The sequence below is a fragment of the Rhamphochromis sp. 'chilingali' genome (assembly GCF_963969265.1).
Source record: "Rhamphochromis sp. 'chilingali' genome assembly, chromosome: 18".
In the NCBI taxonomy this organism is placed as follows: Eukaryota; Metazoa; Chordata; class Actinopteri; order Cichliformes; family Cichlidae; genus Rhamphochromis; species Rhamphochromis sp. 'chilingali'.
The window spans coordinates 3,567,316-3,593,759 of NC_137945.1; the positions used below are offsets into that span (position 1 = coordinate 3,567,316).

The 26,444-nt window shown below is 45.4% G+C and overlaps 1 protein-coding gene across 2 annotated transcripts; it reads left to right on the forward strand.

Moving 5' to 3' along the window:
- Positions 1–639: 639 nt before the first annotated feature.
- Positions 640–24,838, forward strand: LOC308385919 (cullin-1). Of its 2 annotated transcripts, none has more exons than XM_080865127.1 (22): positions 640–820; positions 13,621–14,043; positions 16,117–16,291; positions 16,385–16,552; positions 16,749–16,799; positions 16,889–16,979; positions 17,650–17,813; positions 17,933–18,095; positions 18,379–18,509; positions 18,821–18,928; positions 18,999–19,147; positions 19,752–19,800; positions 19,888–20,019; positions 20,127–20,244; positions 20,361–20,437; positions 21,334–21,452; positions 21,885–21,990; positions 22,076–22,123; positions 22,241–22,323; positions 22,417–22,522; positions 23,201–23,314; positions 23,408–24,838. In XM_080865127.1, exons 2-22 carry the CDS (start codon positions 13,904–13,906, stop codon positions 23,486–23,488), a joined length of 2,373 nt encoding a protein of 790 aa, XP_080721253.1. In that variant the 5' UTR covers positions 640–820; positions 13,621–13,903; the 3' UTR covers positions 23,489–24,838. The 2 variants fall into 2 exon arrangements, with proteins under 2 accessions (XP_080721253.1, XP_080721254.1); XM_080865128.1 differs by having other exon boundaries at positions 641–820; positions 19,041–19,147.
- The last annotated feature ends 1,606 nt before the right edge of the window (positions 24,839–26,444 follow it).

The following is a 26,444-nucleotide window of genomic DNA, read 5'->3' on the forward strand; positions in this document are numbered from 1 at the left end:
GCAACTATTTGTTTGTCAAATTTAAAATTGGTTAAAAGTAGTTAGCAGCATTGCCTTGCAGCAAGAGGGTCCTGGGTTTGAGTTCACCAGGCTAACTGACTGGAAGAAAAACAACAACAACAACAACAACAACAGTCCCCCAACATAGATCCTTGTGGAACTCCAGATGTTATAACTGCAGATACAGAGAAGTATTTCACAATTTAACTAGTATTGCATACCAAACCACTGATACACATCTATCCAAATAATCAGGGGGTAAGTCATAAGCACTTCAACTTTACTGTCAGTATTTGGATTTTATTTAGACTGTATTATTAGTATTTCATCTGGAATAGTATTTTCACTTCATTTTGGAATATTCTGGGAAAAAAAACCTTCCAATATTATTTTCACAGTGTTATTTATGAAGTATTTTTTCAGTTACAGAAAAAAATGCCAGGCAGAGTTAAGTTAAAAATGTAAGTTATTATTTTAAAAGTTCAACTTTGAGTCAGTTAGTTGAAATTTTGACGAACCTCTGCCTGGCATGTTTTTTTCAGTGGCAGAAACAAACGTATTTCATAGCCCTCGTATTCTTTTATGATAAAGAGTGTATGCGTGTTTCGGCGGTGCCTTGCGTATTTCCGAGGGAGCCTGAAAGCAACTGCAGTCAGTGGCCGCGGCGCTGTGAGCTGATCTTTGTGCGAACGAAGCAGCGCAGCAGTCGTAGTTAGCAACCGACAGCAAACACACTCGGAGACGGCGGCGGGTCACCGATTTTGGGACTGAAAAATAACTCATCCGGCGATTACAAAGTGACTGGGACTGCCTTAAAATGGTAAGGTGACATTTTCGAGCTGGGCCGGGGGAGATTTTTTTCCTCCCAGCTTGCTAAGCGGAGAGCCAGCAGGCTAATGCTAGGCGGTTAGCGAACTGTTTTCCTGACTCATTATTGAGAAGCTCGAGGAGCTAGGCTGCCATTTTACACCAGGCTGTTAGTCTGTCCTGGCCTCTGCCTTTGACTGTGAGAAGACAGCCTTTATGTTGAATACAGTCCAAGTACCACACATGTGTGTAAGCGATTGATAAGTGTGGGTCACATAGAGGCTGTGTTTTGATTTGAAGCTGGTCCATCCATCGTTCGGGCAGCAGACGAAGCTACCAGGCTAATCGAGCCTCAGAGGCTAATGGGAGCTAGCAGTATTGCGTAGCAGCGCCTGACTCCATTCCGGGGAATAATCACAGCGAATATTTTCCAAATTAACAGACGCCGGGGATCATTATATTCAAAATATACCCAAGTATCCGTTGGGGGTAGGTTTTTTTCGAGCACAGCCCCGTGGACCGTGCGGTGCGGTTTGGTCATTCGAACAGGACACACTCCTGGAACAACTGGTGGAGCGGAGCAGCGATACGGTCGCTCATTTCCTGAGATATTAGGAGAAGCTCGGAGTCAGAGGTAGTGCTGACACTGAGCTGCCAGAGCGAAGCAGCTGTTGGAAAAGGTCTGTTTTCATACTAATCGAGATTCCTGGATATACGTCCTCACAGTTCTCCTTAATTTAAACAGTGCACTTATTTTAGACACTGATCATTAAAACGAGATATTAAGAGTCGATGGCAGTTGTACCGGATTCTAACTCTTTAGTTTAGTTCACTTATTATTTCTTCCCTTTTATGGAGTCCTAGAATTTGTCAGGATCCAGGACAATATACAGCACGAGTCTGAGTTACACCTCACTCCTTTGTGTTTCTGGAGTAATGGGAAATGTGTGCAGCGATTTATTCAACATAAAAATCTAAATAAGGCAAAATCCGAGTTTTTACAAGTCTAAGGAGTTTGAATCATGTTATCTGAGCACTTTTTTAAAAAGTCCTCCAGGCTTCAGACAGTCAGAGCTTTTCTTTGGATGTTTGTCTTTTGTTCTGGTCCGTCAACATGATCCCACAGTGCTTCAATGCCTCTGGAGGTCAGTCCACAACCGATAGTCGTCAAATGTCTGTTTTTCTATTCATATGTCTTTGTTACATGGACAGTGTGTGTGGGCTCATTGCTTTCATGAGTAACTGTGGGATTGCACGGTGACTTGTAATCTAAACGTCTCTGTTTATAATTCTGACCATTGATGCACCAGTGGATGAAGTCCACCCTGAGAGCTTGACGGAGCCCCCAGTGGCTGTGGACACTCACTGTTGTGCCGCTCTCCTCACCTCAGTACATGTTGGCAAACAGAAATTTAAAATTTGGATGGATACATTTCTTTCTTTGAGGGCTCACTGTACAACATGTCAAGAAGTGCCAAGACTTTGGCAAATGTCCTGTCCAGGGTGTACCCTGCCTCTCGCCCTATGACAGCTGGGATAGGCTCCAGCGCCCCCCGCGACCCTGAAAAGGATAAGCGGAAGTGAATGGATGGATATTCAGCTAAACAAATGAGAAAAAGTGATGCTTTTTTCCTTTTCCTTGCTTGTTTTGCTCCTCGGGGAGAAAAACATAAAGAAGCGAGGGCATTGCTGTATAAATATTTGTTTAAATGAAGCGCTGTATGGCACTTTTCCCCCCACAATGACACGCAGTGTTTAAATATGTGTTTTAAGGTTTCGGAATAGACTCAAGTTATGGTGAAGTCTAAGTTCTAAACTTTGTTCCATAAATCTGCGTCTTCGGCAGTATGTAATTGTGAAATAATTGGCTCAGTTTGACTAAAATTGTGTAATCAGAATCACCTTATTACTTTGAGTTTGTCTTTATATTGATTTTAAAGCTGACCCCCCCACGCAGTTTTAAAATGCTGCGGTTCAGAGGAGTTTTAAAAGACAGATGTTTCTTCCCTGGGTTTATGGCCTGCTAGTTTTCTTTATCAGGCTTTTATTTTGACGAATAGTGTTGATTATTGTATTTTGATGTACACTTGTCCTCATAAGTGAGGCGTCACCTAATCTTATTAAAAAAGAAAACGTATTATTAGACCAACAGGTGACAAAAGGCCTTTATTATAGTGGGCTAAAGACATTAAAGCTTTTTACCATCTTCAGAGTCTAAACACAAAAGGTGCCAAAGAGCAGTTATATTTCCACTTCTGTTGAACCTGTCACTGTCCTGCTGTTTTTACTGACCCTTTTGCTTAAAGCTGAAATGTGTCTGATAGTTCAGGTCATCTTGTTTCTAACGCTGTTTGTTCAGCACGTGCAGGTTCAACAAAACTTGATGGCCTGAGTTTAAAAATGACGTCGAGCACACTGATTGGCCGGCTCCTTGCAGCTGACTTCACCTGTGAATCAAACCTTTGCTTGATTTGCTTTTCATGCTGGTTTCAGCCGGTTTACCATGAAATGAAGTGTTTGAGGTACTGAAATAAGGAAATGTTTATTAGAGAAGGCGAAGAGTTTGTTTCACATTTGTGGCTGTAGATCTGCATGAACTGTAAACCGGAGCAGGGCTCACTTTTATAAGAGCAGCCTGAAAAGTCTTGTTACATCGCTGAAGGTGGTGCTAAAGTTTAATTCTGTAAGTTTGTGTTGAATCTAAGAGCTATGGCCTCGCCTCTGCAAGTGCCTGACGACGACGTCAGCATTTATTCACTTGTGTCCTGCTCTGCCGTTTTGATGGCGGTGGGCTTTTTCTCTCTGATCCATCGGTCTCTCAGAGACGTGGGGTTTCAGAAGGGTTAAAATGAACGCAGACGTACATTAAAGAACAAGGTTTGACTTGAAACTGATCACAATCTAAACCTTTACAGGTGTTACCTGATCAGCAAGCTTGAACATGAAGAAAAGTGTTTTTCTTCCTCAGCTGTTCCCATCCACTGCTGTTTGTTTTAGTGACAAAGCTGTGGGATTGGAAAGGAAGATGAAATGAAATCTGCCCGTAAACAGACAGATGTCTTGTTTGGCTTCCGTCTGTAAATTTGGCAGATTTACCTCCAAAACACACCAGGTGTGTGTCTTTGGTGTCATGACTGATGCAGTTTTGTTCCAGCTTTGTAATCATGTTCCAGGTGTTTCAGAAGAGCTTAGTCTGCTTGGGGTCTTTTATTTTGAAAATTGAGCTCATTCTCTCTGCTGATTCTGCGTCTGACTTCCTGTCCTCTTCCTCGACTCCGTGGAGCTCGACACAGATTCCTCAAAAGAAGCAATAAACTGGGCTCAGTTTTAAGCAACGTGAAGCCTCGGCTCTCTATTTCTAGCAGCATACAAGGGCGAGTGGAAAAGGTGCTAAACTACATTTATCTTAAAGCTTTAGTAGCTAATTAGTTTTTATTTATATTAGTCATCAAAATCTACTAATACGCTGTTTTGTAGATGGAGCCAGCTAAGAGTGTATGGTGTAATGGAAAAATGGTCCAGTGAAACATGTTCTGGAAATATGGAAAATGTAATGCTGCACACTGATGAATAACTTAACAAGTGCTGAATATTGATGCTGACCTTGACCTGCAGACCTGCTGTGCTGAGAGTGAACACACAGGAAGAACTCGGGGGCAGCATAAAGGGTGTAGTGTAGGTTTGTATAGTAACCACGATGAAATAGCTGCACACCCATCCTTCCTCACTTGCGTGGTTATTTGGTGGATTTGCCACAGGGCAAAACACAACAAAGAAAATGCTCGGTCATATTTTGAGCTCGGTCAGCCTCTTTATAGCTTGAAATAACCGCAACATGCAGCCTGTGTGCCTTCCTCCTGACACGTTTATCGATGCCGTGGAGCTGTTTGTGGCACTTGGATATCCCTCGATCTGTGGCTTTCAGGCTTATGTTGCTTTTCCGTGTGTAGCATGATGGGAAATATGCATGTAAAGTGATTTATTTTTTCTTCTGGCTGCCCTCTGCTCCTCATGATGGGCTCTTTCACAACAGCTCACTGCCTCATGCTGAGTTCAGATGTCTCGTCCATTCTCTGCTCAGCATGGACGCCTGAAATCTGCCTGTTAAAGATGACTTGTGATCTCTGTGGACATGACGCGGTCTGTAAACAGGACGGTGTCATTAGGAATACTTGGAAATGGCTATTAAAGAGATTTAAAGGTGGGAAAGGGAAACGTGTACTTATTTCTCATGTTTGGTTAAATTTACTGAACCTACTATTTGTTCACATTAATATCAGTGTTGGAAATCTACAGCATATAGTTTTACTTGATGTGAACATACACAGATATGAGTGTACCAGCCTGATATCAGTGTTTTTCTACATACTTCAAAGGATATTAATATAAAGTTTCATGAGCTCAAACTGAGAGGAGCTGACATAAGTGAACTGAGCATAGATTTAATAAAGGCCATAATCAGTCTGGTTAGGTTGGTGTCAGCGTAGAGGCTGATCCAGGGTGTGCATCAGTGCATAGAGCACAAAGGAACAAATGTTTCCGTTATTGGCTGATGTGCTGATTATTTCCTAAATTAGTCTGATTCATAATGTCTGTAAAATGTCCTTGATGATAATAATAACCAGAAGAGATGGAAATACCTTTTGTCTATAATAAACCTCACACTGCATCACTGACAGGAATCAGTGATAGTTTCTGTCCAGGTCTGCGACACAGTTCAGTCAGTGTCACCAAACTCTACATAGATCTGTATTGAGCGCACGCAAAAACGTTTGCAGGTGCAAGTGTTGTATTTTGAGCGAAGAAAAGTTGAATTTGAGTGAACAAAATTCATTCCTGCGTAGGGCTGAACGATTATGGAAAATAATCTAATTGCGATTTTTTTGCCCCAATATTGCGATTGCGATGCGATATGCGATTATTTTTTAAGGTCTTTGTCTTCTGTATTATTAAACAAAGACAAGCAATACATCATATAGTATGGCCAATACTATATTACATTAATTTTAAACTGTTCTTTCCTGGAAGACAGACCTCTGTTATGATGACATGAGGTGATGCATGAATTGATGACTGACATTTTTATTTAACTTCTTCAATCACAACAGTATATTTGAACATACACAATAGTTTATTTTTAGCTTACAAACATCTGAGCATAAAGTGCTGACAAGGAACCCTGGTGTAAACATTAAAATGAAAGTCAGTACAATGTGCAGATTGCAGAAATATACATAAACAAAATCAGTGGCTTTACCACACTCAGTTTTTCGACATCTGTGAACTACTAGACAGTCATTCAATTAAAAAATAATATTAAATAAATAAAACTAATAAATAAAAAATACACACATCTTACTGATCTCTGCAGTCAGTAACATTACACATAAAGTGCAAACATAATAGCAATTGTATAAACACACACACAAACACGCCTTTAAAGTTTAAAGGCGTGAAATTGGACGGTCTAGTTCTGATTAGCGTCACCGCTGTCTCGGTGGAGTTTAATAAACTCGGCCGTCTGCTTCTTGCTATCTAAAATATAACCAGACACTGGTGTAAATTCTCGACTGTCTCATACTTCTGTTTAATAAGTTTTCTGTTTGACGTTTAGTCAGCTGTGTGAAAACCAAGGAGGAACCCACCCGGGGGATTAATAAAGTTTTATTTTATCTAATCTAATAACTTTAATCTCAGCCAAACCGATTTACTCACGAACAAACAAAACACTGAAAAAAGCCCAACAATAACATTTTTAGGTTGTCTAAGTGACTTATATATTACGTTTAACCCGAGCAGCGAAACTCCGCGGTGATCTGAAAATGATGTGCCGGGAGTTGTGCCGTTCTCGGCCGCATCAGTAACCCTCGAGCTCCCGGCTAGCTGTCGAGCTGGTGGGTAGCAGACGCCTCTGAAAACGTCGAAGCACTTTTGCAAATATGGGATATCTTGATAAACCGAGCAGATATTTGATGTTTACACAACTACTTTCTCGCCTGAAAATATTTTAAAAGTTTATTTTGTGACCCAGAAAGATTAGTATGAGTAATTTTAAAACTTAGTAGCGGCCGCCATTGCTGGAAACTGGAGTTTGGCTGGGCCGCGCTATGAATTCTGGGATATGGTAGTAATTTGGACAGCCTTCGGCGCGTCGCTGTGACGTAATCGGTCTACAAATGCGGCCTCAGGAGGATGCAGCCCATGAATTTGGACATGTCCAGAGTATAATCGCAGCCTTTGCGGTTAGAAAATTGCACTTGATCATGTCGCGATATTATCGCAAATGCGATATATCGTTCAGCCCTATTCCTGCGTGCAAAAAATGTATTTCAGCGTTTGCTGTTTTACTTACACACACACACACACACCAACAGCCCCTCTCGCTCAGTTTTTGCATGTGTGCTCGCTCACAACGTGTTGCTCGCGCTCTCAACATTTCTGCCCGTGTGCGCTCAACTCTTTCTCTACACCGTTATGTTTGTGCCACAAAACCAGCCAATCACAGACTTGGATGCAAAAAAATCTGATTGGCTGTTCTGGTCTCCAATCAGCTCGAAATGACGAAATGCAATATCCCAGAATCCATTTGTCCGAAACTCAAACGAGGCAGTGGTGGAGAAACACAGAGGGGCGGAGTTTGAAATATTACTCTGTCTGGGTCACAAAATAAACTTTTAAGATATTTTCAGGAGAGAATGTTTCTGTGTAAACTTCTAATACCTGCTCCATTCATCAAGACATCACATATTTGCATAAGAGCTCTAACGTTTTCAGAGATGCCTGTTACCCACCAGCTGACCGGGTCACTCGGGTTAAACATATAAAAGGCTGAACTGACAAAAAATCACCGACTACATCAAAATAATTTTCTCCTCAAAATGCAACACTTGCAAACTTTTTTTTTTTACGTGCGCTCAGAATAGTGGCACAAAGGTTTTCCTGCCCCAGGTGGCCTCTGGGAGCTGAAGTTTTACCTTGTTTAACAAGCGGGTTATTAAACTTGCTTATGCTGACATGCTTATGTAAATTAAATCAAGGAATTTTCTTTGGGTGGTCCTCACTTAAAAAAAAAAAAAAAAAAAAATCCACGCAAATAAATAAATCTGCTGTAATTTAAAAATAACAAAATTCACCACAGCAGTGGATCATTTACTGTAAACATGATGAATTCATTTTAGGAAACATGATTTAAAAGTATAGCTGTACATAGTAATGTGTACCCTTGGTCACACGAGTTAAGATGATCCTGTTGTGTCATCTGGGACTCTGAGGGTTCGTCTGCTTGATGTTTGAGATCCTTGGATGTGAAGTTTTGTTTGCGTGCTCATCAGAAGCAGATTTATGTCACAGTGGCTCAGATGATTTTTAATGTTTGCTTCTGTTGGTAAAGCTCCCATGTGAACTCTAGGTGGTGTGTGAAGCGCGCTGGCGGGTGTTGGTGTGTTTGGCGGTGGTTTGTTTCCTGGTAAATGTAGGGTAATAGGTTGTGGAGTCTGTCCCAGACACACTGATACTGGGCTAATCTGATTTACCGAGCACTGCGTGTTCCCTGCTCTTTCTTCCTGCTTCCTTCCCGTTCAGCAAACCTCTCTCGCGCTCTGCTCGAGCTGAGAAACCAGAAACATGCAGGTGAGCTGTGAACCTCAGGAGTCGCTTTACCTGTCGGCCACACTGTGGGACAGGTGATCATCAGGCAGAGGTTGATATGAAAGCTCACGGAGGCTTTGAAGTTATTCTGCAGCAGCCGAGCAGGGTAAGAACTTACAGCAAATATTTCTGGACTTGACTCGACAGAGGCGTCATAAACCTGTTAACTCTTCAGTACAAAGTCTGTGAGACGCTGTTCACACTGACGTGTAACTAGAACTGAAGCCATAAGTGCTGTGGAGCGAGAGACTTTAGTTCTTGGTTTATTCTGATTGTGCTGCTGGTTTAAAGCATTTAACCGTTTGCAGTCGTCTCTGATAAGAAGTAACTGTAATCTTGACTTTGGGAGAAACTTTTTGGGCTGCGTCAGTTAAAATGACTTTCAACTGTCAAAGTAGTGAATGGTAATAAAGTGTATTTGTAATACACTTCTGACTTTGGAAATGCTCGTTTTAATGAACAGGACTGACATAGGATTTCAAAGCCAAGTTGTCTAAAAGTTCTAGAAACGGTGGACAGGAAAACAAACGGAGTAACCCAGACAGCTGTTTCACACTTCTTCACATCTGGCTCATTAAGCTCCATTTTGGAATGAATACCTTTGTGGAACAGATTTTCTGTCTCCTGGTTTAAAACTTTGAGTGACATGTTGTTCTTGACTTACCTGGTTACCTGGAGGTGCTGAAGCCCCTCCAGTCCTGTCCTGTAAATCAGGACAGAAGAAGAAATGAAGTGAAACAAGTCTGCCTGTTTAAAAGTGGCAGAGATGGCTCTCTTTGAAGTCTGCTCTTTTCTTCATCGTTCCTGAATGAGCTCCGCCCAGTCCCCAGCACACTGTTAGCATTACCCAGAATGCTGTTCAGCAGGGCCATTTTAGAAATGCGTAGTTTGTGTTAGTAAGGGTTGCCATGATGCCATCTGATGACCCCTCTGGTGCACGAGCGCTCGCTGCAGTCTCCTAATGATGCGTGTTTCTTCTCAGGGAAAAACATCCACCTCAGGCTTTTATTGGAGTAGAAGCAGCTGAAACAGGAAGCAGAGTAAACTGCAGCGCGCTCCAGCAACTGTGACGCCACTTTTGGTGCACACGGCTTATTAGCAAGGGGCGAAGCAAGCATAAACCACATTAACTTATTATTGTACATAAACCGTATGATTAGAGGCCTTAAGTGAGAAGAATATGGTAAATGCAGCACCTGTCAGTGTGCTCGTTAGCGTGCCTAGCGGCCAGTAGCATAATGTACTTAAACCGCTTGGGAAGCCACAGGTGGTGCTTCGGCGGTCTCCTGCATTGAGACCTTAAAGTCCAAAGAAGAGGAGCGGCATTTTGTTGCTCCTCATCATGAAGCTTCTTCATAAACAGACGTGGACTCCTGTGGGCCTTGTTGCTGTCTGTGGTTCAGACTTATCTGGGTCAGCTGTCCGCTGACACGAGTCACGACCTCTGAGCTCCGCTGCCTTCCTGCTGCACACAGAGGCGTTGTTGATAACCGTGGGCTGGGATTCCCATTTCACAACAAGCGCTCTGCGAGCTTCCGTTTCCTGTTACTCGCCGTCACACGGCTGTGGGGCTGATTATAGGTCAGGCACTGGATACCTGCTGCTGTGGGAATCTGAAAGCTGATCACAGCGCCGCCGTGAAGGGCACCTTTCTCACCGCTGCAAGAACAGGAAACGGCGGAGACTGAGCGCTCTTACACTCTTACCTGCTGTGGTCCAATGAGTATTCACAGGTATTGTCTTCCCCAGTTGCCACGGCAACAGCTCAGGTAGGGGCTACCTTTTGCGTTTAAGCGAGGATCTGCTGAAGAGGAGCCAAAAGGTTACAAAGCTTGACTCAGTAAAAGAAAAAGAAACACGCGAGGCTGCTGTGAAGTGGACATCACACTCATTTCTATTTTTAGTGTTATACTAGAGCAGCTTTTCATGATTGACAGATCAAAATAACCCCTTGGGTACGTCCCCTGTCTGAAACAAGCTGAGCTGGAGCTGAGTGCTGTGTTTAGGATCTTCCTCAGTGGCGTCAGCGCTCATCTTCATCACACTGCTGTGTCTCAAGTGAGTGCAAAAGTGAGTTTTACTGTGATTCCAGTCAGAAAGAGGTAGGGCTGGGCCATATCATACCATTCACGGTAATACCGGTGTAATGTTGGGCAACGATAAGAAAATGAAATATGGCGATGGAGTATGGGTAAAACGCGCATGCGCAGTGCCTTTGTTTTCATACACACATGGCGGAAAAGCATGGCGGCGACGGAGAATGAGAAGAGCGAAAGCGGATTGTTAAATGAAACCAATGAACCAGAACTGGTTTGTAAAAATGCTGCAGCTTTAATGGTGTGGAACTGGTTTAGCTTCCGTCCGTCAGATACACAACAAAGCACTATTTATGGTAGCGCATGCTAGCGGGCCGTCGTTATTACCGTGTTTTTTGGAAAATACAGCGCACTTAAAATCATCCTTTGATTTTTCTGAAAGTCGACAGAGCCCCTTATAATCCCGTGTGCCTTATGTCTGAACTCTGGTCGTGTTTACTGACCTCGAAACGATTTTATGTGCACGGCGCTCAAAAATCTGTCAGATGTTTCAGTACGACTTTGCTGAGCTACGAAGCCGCACCGCTTGATGGGTTGTCGGAGCATTACGGCTATCGTAGGCGGAGCCTCGCGGAGTGATACGTACTGTGCTTCAACATAATGTTACCGTATTGTGTGTGTATAAGCTCTTTTTAAGTTGTGTGGATATTATACATGGTTGTGCTGAGGATATGTCGGCCAGTTTCCACTGGAAATGCCTTTTGGTTAAACTGTCAGACAGGAATTTGCGCTGTTACATTTTTATATAACTTTAATGCAGATAAAACAGCTGCTTGTTTAAGTGAAAACACACTGATGTTTGTTTTGCACTAATAAAGTTGTGGAGTTGTAAAGTATTTTGTCTGGTGTCAATTATATCGTCAGTTATATCGTTATCGCAAATTTTCAAATGTATATCGTGATAAATGTTTTTGGTCATATCGCCCTGCTCTAGAAAGAAGCCAACACGAGTCGGTCATTTCTGCTGGAACTCTGCGTGTTATATCTGAGCAGTTGCCTGTTAGACGCTCACATAAGGTCTCAATCAAAGACCCATTTCCAGTGTTTCATTTTCTACGCCTTCAGAAGCAGAGCTGTAGCTGAGACGACCTGCAATCACCCAGACTGGTCGTTGGAAGGAAGTAAACAGACGATTTCGCGTGTGTCACATCCTGAATATCTGGCCCTGATAGCCGTGAGTGGTCATGCCTGCTCCTGCTAAATATAGCAGCGCTTGCCTACACGAAGCAGCAGTTTGTGCCCGTCCACCCTCCTCTTCCTCCTCCAGTCACACAGCAGCAGCTTCAGTCTGTTTTCTCCCTCTTCATGTCTGTTCTCAAATAATCAGAATTATAAACATGGGCTAGCAGTGAGCCGTGTCTTTTTATGATTACCCATTCTCTTTTAAACATAACATTAAATGTTAACTCACAAGGTTCGTGCCGAGCAGCTTTTCTTTATTTCACTTCTGTGGTTTCCCCGCAGAGCTTCAAAAGTCCATCGAGCAATCTGTCATGTTTCCTAACCTTTTGTTCCTGGATGGTCAGCTAATGTTCATAAAAGTTAAACACTGTTTGTTTACTGTAGTTGGTGTAATTATACCAACTAATAGAGCTGTTTATACTAAAATAATGCTAATAACAGGTTTATTAGCCTCATGTGACTTAAACTTCATGAACTTGATGTTTGAGGACAGATTTTATTGTTTCAATCGGGACTTCAACACAAATGTGCTGGTTTAGTCTTTGTGTCCAGCTCTCAGCTGAAGGCCTCTGTAACTAAGAGCAGCCTCATCTACTCTGCCTTCTGTCCCACGATATCTTCTTTATAAGTTTGCTTTGGTCTCTGTTAGACCACGTCCTTACAAGTGATGGCTCAATCGCAGCTGCAAGGGCTGCAGCTGGTGAAAGACTTTGTTTCCTGACAGGATGATGGCAGTAAACACAGAACATATGCTCAAAAAGCTTATTAGCTTACATACTGCTACCTGTGCACGTTTCCTAACATACATATTCTTCAGCTTGTGATTGTAAATCAAAACAAAGAGCCAGTAAGTCGAGTGGATTGTAGTTCAGACCTCGGGTTGCTTTGTTCCTGGTGTCTCGGTCTCTGCGTCTCTGTGGCTTCAGAGATGTTGACGCTGCAAACCGTGGCGTTGGTTTACCTCCTGCTCGTGTCCTGTCAGCAGGGATGAAATTACAGCTGTAGGTCTCTCTGTTATCCCTAATGATCCGGCCTCTGCGTGCTGCCGATGTTTACCCTCCTCGTGGTGCGATAGTCGTGACTCAGTCTTTCCCACAGGATGGGTTTTTAAACTCCTTCCTGAATCTAGGAACCTCATGGCTTCACGTCCCAAAGTTGGAAAGAAATTCACTACCTCGCACGAAGCATGATCCAACCCCAGCAACACCTTTCTTCTACTCGTATAATTAAGACAAGACTTTACAAGGTTTTTCCCCCTCATGAATGTGCCAGTCTGAATTTTTATCTGGTCTGTTTGCCAGTGTTTGTTTTTCTTTTTTTCGATTATAAATTGCCTGTTGACTTCCCAGACTTTCAAAATATGATCTGAGTTGTCCAGTAGTACGCCAGTGGTTTGAAAAACTCCCAAACAGGCCTGTTTAATTGTTTTTAGCCCTTCAAGATGACAATTCAGTGTTTCTGATTAATTTAGAATCTCCCAGAATGCATTCCCATACTGCCAAAGCAAACACAGGTTATAAATGTAGGTCATTGTGTTTGTGTGTTTCTCCTAGCAACCAAAAAACCCTTATTGACTGTGGAGGTGGAGTTCGTGTACAGTGAGGCTGTGGTAAGGGAAACTAGGCAGGCGCTGTAGTGACTAATCTCATTAGCTGACTGACGCTGGGTCCGGTCAGCATTGTGTCTGCTGGCTCAGATCCAGGTGTCAACAAGGTAAATCCAGGTAACCTACCTGGCTAATCACCAGCAGGGCTGCTGCAGTGATTTTTCAGTGCCGTATGTTTGAAGGGAATCCTTTAAAACAGAAGTTTTGGTGAAGCTTTTATTTATTTTTAAGTCAAAGATTGTTAATCAGGTGGCTTTTTGTGTCTCTTCGTTTTCTTTGCAGGTCATCTGGTGAAGACTTCCGAAGCTTTTAGGTGGAGGAGTGGCAGACAGCGCCACCCAGGCGTGCAGAGTGGGACCCCTTCCCGTCTCACATAACCGACGACCAGCTTCCCGAGGCCGCCACCATCGTCCCCAGATGGACTCCAGACTCTGAGAAAAGAGCGAGGCAGTTGGGACCGAAATCAAGCGAAGGAGAGGAGGCGCAGGGGGAGGAGCACACGCTCGCTGGAGCAGGAAAGGGAGGGCATTGGTAGGGAGCGGAGAGGACACTGGGCTCCACCACGATGTCGTCAAATAGGACCCAGAACCCACACGGACTGAAACAGATAGGCCTGGACCAGATATGGGACGACCTGCGGGCTGGCATCCAGCAGGTGTACACGCGGCAAAGCATGGCCAAGTCACGCTACATGGAACTCTACACGTATCCTGTGTGACTGCGGGTGCTGCTGAGTGTGTGTGATCATACAAACCAGCTTTATTAAGTGTGATAAACCAGTGTGTTACTGAGCAAGAGGCAGGAAGGGCATTTAGGAGCAGGCTCAATCAGTAAGCATTCGGAGTAGTACTCTGACACTGGCGTAACAGGATCTATCTAGAGGCAGTAAAGCTGGAGATTTCCGTAGGTGTGGAAGGATTATTCACGGTTGGCTTTAGCTGCTCCGGATTGGCTCTGGCCTGCTCAGATCTTAGGTCCTCTTTTGGCAGGACGCGGCAGTTGGCCGTCGGCTTGCAGTCGCTCGAGTTTGCTGCCGTGCTGGGCTGTGTTCGCCGCAAGTGTCCTGCGGTGGAGTCGGTCTCTGACTCCCCTCCAACCCCCACCACCCTCTCCTCTTTCTTTAAAATACATATTTATTTGTTTTATTTACAGGAAATCCCCTGTACAAAGCCACAGGTGCAGTAACTGATGTTTAGCAATAATTGTGTTAAATCATCAGGTTTCTGTCTGCTCTGCATTATTGTGAATAAAGCGCCTTGAGGCAGCTGTTGTTGTGATTTGGCACTTTAAAAACAAAATGCAGATGAAAAATTTAATTACATTATTAACCAAAATCACCCTGATCAGGATTTTTGCTTCATTCAAGCAGCCATAGCTTCTGTTCTATTGCCTCTAATCATTAATGTGGCTGCCTTAAGAACTGCAATATCCCTTTAGTGCTAAAAGTTAACAACCTAACAGCAAATTTTCCGTGTGTGTTTGTTTCAGATGGTTAATCTCACTAGCGTGTTACTTCCTTTTCTCTGAAGCACAAACTTTTTTTCTAGTCGTTTGTTCCATTAATGAGTTTCACACACGGAGCAAACAGGAAGCAAACCTTTGATTCAGAGCAGTGTTTGTGTGGTTGAAGTTGTGTTTGAAAGAATTTCACTTTCTGCTGAAGACATTTGGCTCCATTGACTCTTTATTAGACGCTCTGTTATCCAGACTTACAACGAACTGTAAGACTAAATAGAAAATAAGATGATTTGGTTTATTTTTTCCACACGTTTAGAAAGAAGCCAAGAAACAAACCACAAACAAGGCAGACGCTGTACGAGTGCCTCCACGGCTGAGATAGCTGGCGTATATTCATAAGCCTGCAGTGATTTCATTTTCAGGGACGCTAAAGGGAAGAACATGGAGATTTCTTAATCTCCTGCCATAAATAGAAAAACCATCAACATGTCTTCAGTGGTAATCTCGTGGCATCGCTGCTTCAACTGTCTCTGCTTTAGCTCTTCTGACGTCCTCACACAGGTTTTGGTTTCTAAAGGCAAACAGATGCTGAGAGTTACGAGTCCAGTGATCAGACGTTGGCGTTCGTTACGATGCGCCGCGTTCAGTGACAGACTGAAACCTCCGACAGCCATGTTTGGAGGTTTGGTGACTCTCATACAAACACATCAGCACAGGGAACATGTGGGATGAAGGTCACGTTGTTCTCAGTAGAAGTTCATGTTTAACAATAAACGCCCTGGTGGGCGGGGCCAAACAGACCTTCAGGGAAAGAATATCTGAGCTTGACAACAAGGTTAGTCTTTGATATGCTGCTGCAGAGTTTGGATTACTCACTGACCCTGAGCTTGATGTTCACACTGTAATCTTCCCTCCAACCTTTGAGTAGGTTTTAAAAATTGGTTTCAAAAAGCTTTATAAAGTTTGTCTGTGCAAAAGAAAAGGTTTAAGTCCATAAAATGCGTCTGCAGGGGACGTGGGCGTAAAGTCTGAAGAGCTGATTATCCCCTCGTGCACCTTTCCTGCTAAAGGTTGCACATTTCCCTGAAGTATGAAATAAAGTCCACCCGGCCGTGGAAGCTCGACGCTGCGGTCGTGTCCCTGCAGACGGCCCAGGTTTAAACTGGGCTGTGTGCACATGTGCTGTGATTTCATGCAGAAAAGAGAGAGCGACAGCCGAGGACATTCCTCACATACTTGCTCTTGATGTTACAAGCAGCCAGATGTGAGGAATGCAGCGGTTACCCTGATGTGACGTGCGCACCTTAACCCTTCGATCAGACATGTATATAACTATTGCACCAGCGTCCACCAGTCCAGCCAGGGCCGGGGCTCTGTGCCTCCAGCAAAGCCCTCCAAAAAGTCCACCACTCCAGGCGGGGCTCAGTTCGTAGGCCTGGAGCTCTACAAGCGGCTCAAGGAGTTCCTGAAGAACTACCTGACGAGCCTACTCAAGGTGAGTCCATGGTTACCAGTCGCAGCCTCACCGAGTGCACCACGGACACCTTTCAACTCCTCCTCCCTTTGCTTTCCGCGTTATCGTCCGCAGGATGGCGAGGATCTGATGGACGAGTGCGTGTTGAAGTTTTACACCCAGCAGTGGGAGGACTACCGTTTCTCCAGTAAGGTCCTTAACGGGATCTGCGCCTACCTCAACCGCCACTGGGTCAGACGAGAGTGTGACGAGGGACGCAAGGGCATCTACGAGATATACTCGGTAAGTCTGACAGTTCCTTTCTGTTTGAATGCACAGAGTTAAAAATGCAGTTCCAGCAGGACGAAGTTAAATACGTCACCTGTCCCCAAACAGCAGTTACACAAAAGCTTTACCTGACAGGTCGCAGTAGGAGCAGATTCATAGCAAACACTGTTTTATTAAACTTGTGGTTCTCCTTTACTCTGCCTCCTCTCAGCTGGCACTCGTGACCTGGAGGGAGTGTTTATTCCGACCCCTCAACAAACAGGTGTGCAGTTTTCCTTCTTAAAGAAACAGCGCAGTGATTAAAATGCTGAATTCTGCATGTTTACTGAAGCGAACCTCTCTCCCTGTCAGGTAACAAACGCCGTTCTGAAGCTGATAGAGAGAGAGAGGAACGGTGAGACCATCAACACCCGGCTCATCAGTGGTGTTGTCCAGTCTTATGGTAGGTCCTCGAGTGCAACAGGGGAGTAACCAAACACAAGCAGGTTATGAGTATCAGCAATGATCACACAGACTGAGAGCTGTGCATAACTTTCAGGCTGATGTGAAATTCTACTTGGTTTGGTGGGAGCTGTGAACGGAGGCTGTGGAGACTCACAAGCAGCTACTCTGAGCATGTGTTGGGTTTAACATGAAAAGCTGTCGGTGATCAGAGCAGCAGACTGTCTGCAGTGTCTTCACCTGTCTCACTTATATAAATAAATGACATCTACCCATGCTGGAGTCTGCACACGTGTTCACAGGAGCTCAAATCTGACTAATTAAACCCAGCTGGAGATTTTTCTGACTGACTTTTGTGCAGCTGTTGAATGATTTGAATGATTTCAGAGTTATTAGCCTAACATCTATTCTGCAAAGGTCACACGTACATTATGTTTAAGATTTAACATGAAGATGCCTGCTCACAGCTGGGCGATGCTAACCACAGCAGCACAGGGCTGAATGAAGCTGGTTGCTCACTGTGACACGTGGTGCTGTCTGCGAGCACATATTACATTATTGTTGTTTTAAATGAAAGGATCGTTTCAGACTAAATTAGATGTGTAGACACTTTTGTTTTGTATTAACAGGATGTGGATGCTTTCATTAATCCCACCTCTGTCCTCCTGCAGTCGAGCTGGGCCTGAACGAGGAGGACGCCTTCGCCAAAGGCCCCACGCTGTCCGTGTACAAAGAGTACTTTGAATGTCAGTTCCTCACTGACACAGAACGTTTCTACACGCGTGAGAGCACAGAGTTCCTGCAGCAGAACCCCGTCACAGAGTACATGAAGAAGGTAGGCGCTGTGCTGTCCAGCTGCAAACAGCTGTGGGCGAACGAGCAGAGACACGTGGAGCTTTTAGCGCCGAGTCGTGACCCAGAGTCCGTCTGCTTCCTCTGTGTGCGTTTCCTCAGGCGGAGGCCCGTCTCCTGGAGGAGCAGCGGCGTGTGCAGGTTTACCTCCATGAATCCACCCAGGACGAACTGGCCCGAAAGTGTGAGCAAGTCCTGATCGAGAAGCACCTGGAGATCTTCCACACAGAGTTTCAGAACCTGCTGGACGCTGACAAGAACGAAGGTAACCGTGTCCTTTCCCTGCTGGATGGGAGAGACGGCACCGTGACGCTGACAGGGAAATATTTTTGCAGCTCTGATCCCCTCTGGTGTGTGTGTGTGTGTGTGTGTGTGTGTGTGTGTGTGTGTGTGTGTGTGTGTGTGTGTGTGTGTGTGTGTGTGTGTGCGCGCGCTGCATTCCACACACACTCCAAACATCGATCTTTTCCTGGATAACTCAAAGCTTTTGTCTCCAGTAACGATGACCTGGTGTTTCACAGATGCAGCTTTCTCTCTGTGTGTTTCAGACCTGGGCCGGATGTACAACCTGGTGTCGCGGATCACAGACGGTCTGGGTGAGCTGAAGAAGCTTCTAGAGACCCACATCCACAACCAGGGCCTGGCCGCCATTGAGAAGTGCGGCGAGGCAGCGCTCAACGTACGCAGGACTTTTTTTTTCACCTCAGTGTTTCTCACTAGTTTAATGTAAGGAGTCGACTGAAGGAGAGGAGGCTCTGAAGCTTCGTTTGTCTGTCAGGTAGCAGTGAGATGATAAACGTGTGGCCTGTTAGTCAAACACACGGAGACCAAATGAGTTTGTTGGAGTTTTTAAAGCAGATTGATGGAGAGAGTGGACGGATCCCTGAGCTCCACAGCAGATGTACTAACAGGACAATCACACGTTAGCATTTATGTTAAAAATGGCTCACAGGCTCTGACCTGTGTGTGTGTGTGCGCGTTTGTTTCCAGGACCCCAAAGTGTACGTGCAGACCACCCTGGACGTCCATAAGAAGTACAACGCTTTGGTCATGTCTGCCTTCAACAACGACGCCGGCTTCGTGGCCGCACTCGACAAGGTCAGTAACCACAGACTGTAGATAACAGATGGCAGCAGACAGTGTGATGTCATCCACTGGATTCCTACAGGCAGGTGAAATTTTAGACTCGTGGATTTGTCTCCTTTTGAAGGCGTGTGGTCGGTTCATCAACAACAACGCCGTCACCAGGATGGCTCAGTCGTCCAGCAAGTCTCCCGAGCTGCTGGCCAGATACTGCGACTCTTTACTGAAGAAGAGGTGGGTGATGTGCACAATGCATGTGAGCCGCGCAGCTCAGCATGTCGTGTAGTTACCCTGGACTCCTTCTGAGGCTTCTGCCGTTGTCTTTTAAATAAAGTCAAACGTGCTGTCGCCAGCTCTTACTTTCTTCTTCCTCTGTGACCTGTTTCAAACAGAGTCAACACTTTCAGTCCTAAAAGTGAAACATTGAACGAATGATGAAAAGCTCTGTGACAAACAGAAGTGCGCCACGAGGGGTTTGTTTGGGCAGCTGTTGTTTCCTGATCAGTGGATGCTGTTCCACTGTGGGACTCTCCCCAGCAGGACTGCGCTCTCTGTGGGTTCAGTAACTCTGAGTGGCGTCTGCATCCTGACTGCTTTGTTAAACTCAGGACAAAAACAAAGACGCTTTTCAAAGCGCGGCGAGGTGGACGAAGCTGCTTAAAAGCAGCTGAGGAGTGTGAGAGTGATGCAGCTGAGCAGACAGTGTTTACTTCATCCACACAGGGATGGTTTAGCTTTGCTTCAGAGGCTGAACAATAGTATAGCATCTGCCTGTCTGTAATTTAACCTCCAAATGAGATTTAAAACAACATTTTGTTTGTTTTTGTTTCCTTTTCAGCTCCAAAAACCCAGAGGAGGCTGAACTGGAGGACACTCTGAACCAAGTGGTGAGATGCTGTGACCCGAGCTTCTCTGTAAGGTGATGTCTTAGTTTTGCAGTGAAACCAAAGACTCCACGCTGTTTCCTCTCTTAGATGGTTGTGTTCAAGTACATCGAGGACAAAGACGTTTTCCAGAAGTTTTACGCCAAGATGCTGGCCAAACGTCTGGTCCACCAGAACAGCGCCAGCGACGACGCCGAGGCCAGCATGATCTCCAAACTCAAGGTCGGAATCACATGCGTGTGCACTCGTTACACACTCCAGGCAGCGTGTGTGTGTGTGGGTGTGGGGCGTCTGCAGGGTTGTTTTGACTTCTTCTCTTCCTCCTGCAGCAAGCGTGCGGCTTTGAGTACACGTCCAAACTGCAGCGAATGTTCCAGGACATCGGAGTCAGTAAGGACCTGAACGAGCAGTTCAAGAAGCACCTGACCAACTCTGAGCCGCTGGACTGTAAGTGCGCGCACACACACACACACACACACAGCTGTCTAAATCAAATACACATTCAAAATAAAGTCTCACATGTATGTGAAGATGGACGCAGTTTCATTGTGTTTGTGTCACAGTGGACTTCAGCATCCAGGTTCTGAGCTCCGGCTCTTGGCCTTTCCAGCAGTCCTGCACCTTCGCTCTGCCCTCAGAGGTAATCCAGCACGCTTTAAAATTCATTTTTCTAATTTCATTCTTGCTGATTTCAGAGATAAAACTCTGACTTCTGAAGATCAAAGTCGTGATTTGATAAAGAAACCTCTCCCCCCTGCAGGCGCTTCCACCTTTTCCAGGTACGATTGGAAAAGGATTCCCACATTTCATCTCACAGGATCAATAAGTCATAAAAACATGATCAAGCAGTGCTGCTGGTAATGAAAACGAGCTGCTAGCTCGACTGCTTTAATGGTGTGACATGAAGGAGGAGGAGGAGGTGTTTTCATAATGTTGCTTATGAGTTATTGATCCCAGGAGTTCAAAGACATGAATGTCTTTTCCAACCAAACCTTGAAAAGTGAAGCGATATTGCTCCTCAACTTAAAGTTTTCCCCTCATGAATGTTTCGTGTCTGGTAAATTTAACACGTCGTAGGTTTTGTCATCCGGCAGCATCTGAAACGTATATCTTTGAAGCTCTAGTTCAGTATTTAACTAAATCTCTCCTGTAAAATCAAGGACAGTTTGATTTCCTCATTAAACATTTAAAGCTCAGTGTGGACGTTTGAGTGGTGACACATCAGCAACACTTTGTTCTTACTTTTTAAACGCCTTCAGCTGAAGGACGTGTGGATGGAGGGTTTAAATCATATGCCAGGTATTTGTTTTCCTGCTTTATAAGCTGCGCTAAGAAAACGACTGCTGCCAGAAGGTGCCAAGAAATAAAAACCTAATATGATGAGAGATTACAGGAGAGACGTGCAGACAGACGACTGTGGAAGTGGGTCACAGCTTTGTGCCGTGACAAATGGTGTTAATAAGAAGATCCCTTACAGGTCCGCAGACCTCAGGTTGAGTACCGTGGCTCTGACCCTCTGCCTCTCCTCCTGCACAGCTGGAGCGGAGCTATCAGCGCTTCACGGCGTTCTACGCCAGCAGGCACAGCGGCAGGAAGCTCACCTGGCTGTATCACTTGTCCAAAGGAGAGCTGGTCACCAACTGCTTCAAGAACAGGTACGCGTGCAGTCTGTGAGCGCACAGGTAGGGGGCGCTGTGGCGCCACAGCTCTGGTGATCAGCCATGAAAGTTACATCAAATATATTTGAGATTCTTGCGCAGCGAGTTTGTTGCAGTAAATGTATTTTTGTGTCTTACCGAGTTTCTATTTCACACTGGAGTGAATGAAACACCACTTTAGGGACTATTTTCAGAGGCGGATTAATACACACGTGGACTGTAGTGAGTATTTGGTGCCTCTGAAAGGTTTTAAGGCATTTGTGACACAGAGGAGCAGAATCTGAGGCTCGTGCTGAATTCTTCTTTTGTGGTGACTCTCAGGCTGGTAGCAGACCTGCAGAGCTCTGAGCGCACCGTCGTGAGGTACGTGTGGCGGCCGCGAGGAGCCGAGCCCACGCCGCTCCTTACTGTTGCTGTGCTTGTTGACAGGTACACGCTGCAGGCCTCCACCTTCCAGATGGCCATCCTGCTGCAGTACAACACGGAGGACAGCTACACGGTGCAGCAGCTCACTGACAGCACACAGATCAAAACTGTAAGCGCACAAACACCGCCGCCTTCCTTCGTGCTGCTCTGTCGCCGCGGAGCAGGCGTCTCTGACCCCTCTGCTCTGTTTTCAGGACATTTTGGTTCAAGTTCTTCAGATTCTGTTAAAATCGAAGCTGCTGGTGAGTCACGCTTTCTGTCCGGAGGTGAAATCCTCACGTGTGGCTGGTCTTTAGTTTCCATAGAAACGCTTTAGTAATGGCAGACCTGATGCTGAATCCAAACTTTGTGTCCGTCAGGTTTTGGAGGACGAGAACGCCAACGTGGACGAGGTGGAGTTCAAGTCCGACACGGTCATCAAACTCTTCCTTGGATATAAGAAGTGAGACACGCTCCACCTTAAATCCGCCTTAAATAAAAGTGTGCCTGTGATGTAGGAGGATGCTGAAGCTTGTTGCTCTTGTTTGCTGCGCAGTAAGAAGCTGAGGGTGAACATCAACGTGCCGATGAAGACGGAGCAGAAACAGGAGCAGGAGACGACTCACAAGAACATCGAGGAGGATCGAAAGCTCCTCATCCAGGTGCAGCTCCCACTCCACTTCACTCCACTCCACCCTCTGCATCACGTTTAAAACATGCTGAAAAAAACCAAACACTGAGCTTTTCCTCCGTCTCCAGCAGAGCTGTATGAGGGCATGAAGGGACATAAAGTGGTTCAGTGCAGCTTCTGCTCCCCTAAAAGTCACAGACCCACAAACATAAGAGCATGAACACGGACAGAAACGCACAACAAGAATCTCAGAGTTCATCAGGAGCAAACGAGGAAACGTTTGTTTGAATGTGTGACAGAAGCAAAAACCTCTAATCCAAACAAATCAGTTTGCTAAAGATTCTTATCTGCGTTAAAGTAACGGTGTGTATGATCCCAGCTACGGCGAGCTCGTCTGAAACTGTAGAACAGTGACTGTTAAAATATTTTCTGATCAGATTCAAACACACAAAACCAGACGGTCGACCCTGTGAAGGCGGGAAAACTGGAGACGTGTGCCGCTGCTCTTCAGACGGCTGCTGTAGTCACTCTGTAAATGTAAAAAATGGGGGATCTGCTGCTAAAACCTAAAAATATTTCCCATGTTGTAAACATGTAAAAGGCGCCGTCGCTGGGCATGAATCAGTTTGACTCTCCGAGGCTCCATGCATGGAGCCAGCTGTCAGATTTGCCCTCCTGCTCTCACACGGCGCTCCTGTGTCCCCTGCAGGCTGCCATAGTGAGGATCATGAAGATGAGGAAGGTCCTGAAGCACCAGCAGCTCCTGGCTGAGGTCCTGAACCAGCTGTCATCCCGGTTCAAACCCCGAGTCCCCGTCATCAAGGTACGCACACCTGTGTGTGTGTGTGTGTGTGTGTGTGTGTGTGTGTGTGTGTGGCTCAGAGTGTGACGAGTGTTTTTTCTCCCCCGTGGACAGAAATGCATCGACATCCTGATCGAGAAGGAGTACCTGGAGCGAGTGGACGGCGAGAAGGACACGTACAGCTACCTGGCCTGAGCGCCACCCGCCCTCCCCCCTCCCACCTGCCCGCCTGTCGCCGCCGGCTCTCCTTAGTTTAATTTTAATTTGTTATCTTTTTTGTTTTTTATTTTTTATTTTATGTCTGAGTAATAAAGTGTGGATCCCTCTGAGCGTGACCACCCTGATGATGACCGCCACCAAACCCGAGGGGGGGAGGGGCAGCTCGCTCCTCTCGCCTCAAGAGATGAAGGAACGAAAACGCCCCTCCTGTCGGAACCGGGAAACCCCTTCTTCACGCTCGCCCGTCCCCGCCTCATCGTGCGACTCGAACGCTCACTTCCTTGTTGTCATACTGTAAAAAAACAACCACAGACTGAGAGGAATAAACAAGCCCCGCCCCCCAATCACCACCCCCATCCCCTTTACATAAGCGTGATGAAATAGCCTACAGCCAATCAGAGGAGAGCCGCATCCAAAGGTTTCTGCATGCTACTGCCTACCTGCGCCACAGCGACCACGAAAAAGATTCTCACGTAAGCATAAAGAGCGGAGTCTCCCGGGCCGCTGCTGCCGCACGCCCACCAGGTCGACGCCAGTCCTGTAACTTAAAGTCCGCCACTGCATCGGAGGAGGAGGAGCCGCTGAGGTCGCGTCAGAGCGAGGTCGGTGGGTTCGAGCAGGAGTCTCTGTACCGAACGGTGGACATTTGTATAGTGTGGTTCATTTTCTAAATGTGTGATGAATAAAAACAAGGAAAGATTTCTCTAATGCCCGCCTCCCCCGACACTCTGTTCACCCGTGTTTAAAGGGCCGGTACACCCTGAAATCAGTCACATGCTTCTGCTCTGGGTCAGAGGTCACAGGTCCTCAGTCACTGCACAGATAGGCTCGGGTTAATGGTGGACGGACAGGTGAGGGTCAGCTGATGAGCTCATATTGGGTTTTATTTAAATGTTTGTCTCTGATGTCCTCTTCAGCTCTCAATGTTGGAGCAGAAGCTCGCCGGCGTCTCGCTGTTTTATGGTTCACGTGTTGCTCAGAGTTTAGCTCCGCTGCTGCCACGTTCAAGCAGGTCGGAGCTGCAGCCCACCAGCTGCTGGAATATTTTTGTACTCGGAGAGACATGGTTCAGTAATGTTTGAGTTTACTCACTGCTGCTTTATAACAACTGAAAAATGTAACGAGCACTTTGACCACAGGGAGGCAGCGACCCTCCTCTCGAGCTTTGAGCTCCATGTTTCATCTCAGTGCATCATTTCTGTTTAAAACAGTTTGTTCAAGTCAGCACGTCGTTCAGTTTGAGTTTCAGTGCAGTCAGATATATTTAATATTTTGATTTAAAAACCTTAAAATGTCTGTTTTAAATAATAAATTCATAATAAAATACTCTGGCATGATGTAATTATTTAAATTCTTAAAATAAATATTTTTAAAGCTGTTGGATAAAACTGGTTTTAATTAATCACCCCGAGGATCTGCAGGCTGGGTGACACACGGGTCTGCAGACGCACACTTGCACTCATGTCGGCTGCTGCAGGCTTCAGTTTGAACACTGCTGCCAAACAGGTCGTCTGGAAGGAATGTCATTAAATGTAAAACTCTGAGATGATCTGTGTGGTTTCTATTTAAAACAGAAATGATGCACTCACACAGAAAAACGACCTGTCTGCGCTGGAATCAGTAGCATGACTAACATGCTTTTTGCACAGATGACTACCCACACCTTAGATTGCATTCAGCACTGACTCGCTGCTCCACCCTGTGGTTCAAAGCGGTATTACACGAGTGACGGTATTAAATGACCATATTTGGAGAGGTTTGAATCCTGATGAACGGAGCGTCCACAAGCTGAGCACAACACATAGACACAGGTTAATAAAATATTTGCACGTCACTGAAGTTGCAGCACACTTCCTGGAGTCACCCACCAAACTCGAAGCTTCAAACAGGTGAGTTATTAAATAAAGATCATATAAAGGTGGAGACTTATGGAGCCTCCAAGCGGTCGTTGGAGGAACTGCAGCTCTTAAAGTTTTACCTGTGATGAAGGGCTCACACTGAGCGGATGTAGACAACAGAAAGAAAATAGTCCCTGCATGAAAAAAGCACATGAGTGTTTTTGGATATTTTAATGGGATTAGAGGCTCTCGATTTCTTTGAGCACCACAAAGTGTTTATCAAAAATGAGGCTGATGTCTCGAACACTGGGCAGCCTGGAAGATGTGAGGGGAAACCTGAGACCTCGGATCTGAAGCAGACTTTCACTTTGGGTGGTGGTGACTAAGTAGGAAACAAGTTCCTCTGCTTCATGCAGATTAGAGGTGAGATTCACTACAAAAAGACGCAAATCTGAAACTGAAATGTCCTCACTGGAGTTTCCACATCTCATTTAAGGAACCTGACAAACTTTATTCCACAGAGTTCCTGCAGATCTTTGAATTTATTAAATGCTAACAATCAGTTTATCAGGGATGTCAACAGATAATTAGGTTTATATTTAACAAATGGAGCCCAAGTTACCCATTAACACAGGGGTGGGGAACTCAAGGGCGGGTGTCCTGCAGGTTTTAGATCTCACCCTGGGTCAACACACCTGAATCACATGTTCATTACCAGGCCTCTGGACAACTTCAAGACATGTTGAGATCATTTAAATCACTTTTATCTAAAACCTGCAGGACACCGGCCCTGGAGTTCCCCACCCCTGCATTAAGGGTGTGAAATGTCACTGAGTGGATTTGAGTCATAATGTACCTCATTAGGAGCCTGGCTACGTGAGTGAGTGCAATGACTCCAACAGGAAGTCACATGTTCAAAACCCTGAAACAGACCAATCAGAAGCTGGAACTACATGTTGGCTCCAGCATCGTTTCCTTCCGTCTTATCAGACCCATAAGCTGACCCAGGGTTCATTCACCTGACAGCCAACACGTTCACAGGAACAGCATCTGTCCAATCACAGGGATATTTAAATAAAGACGAGTTCTAGGAA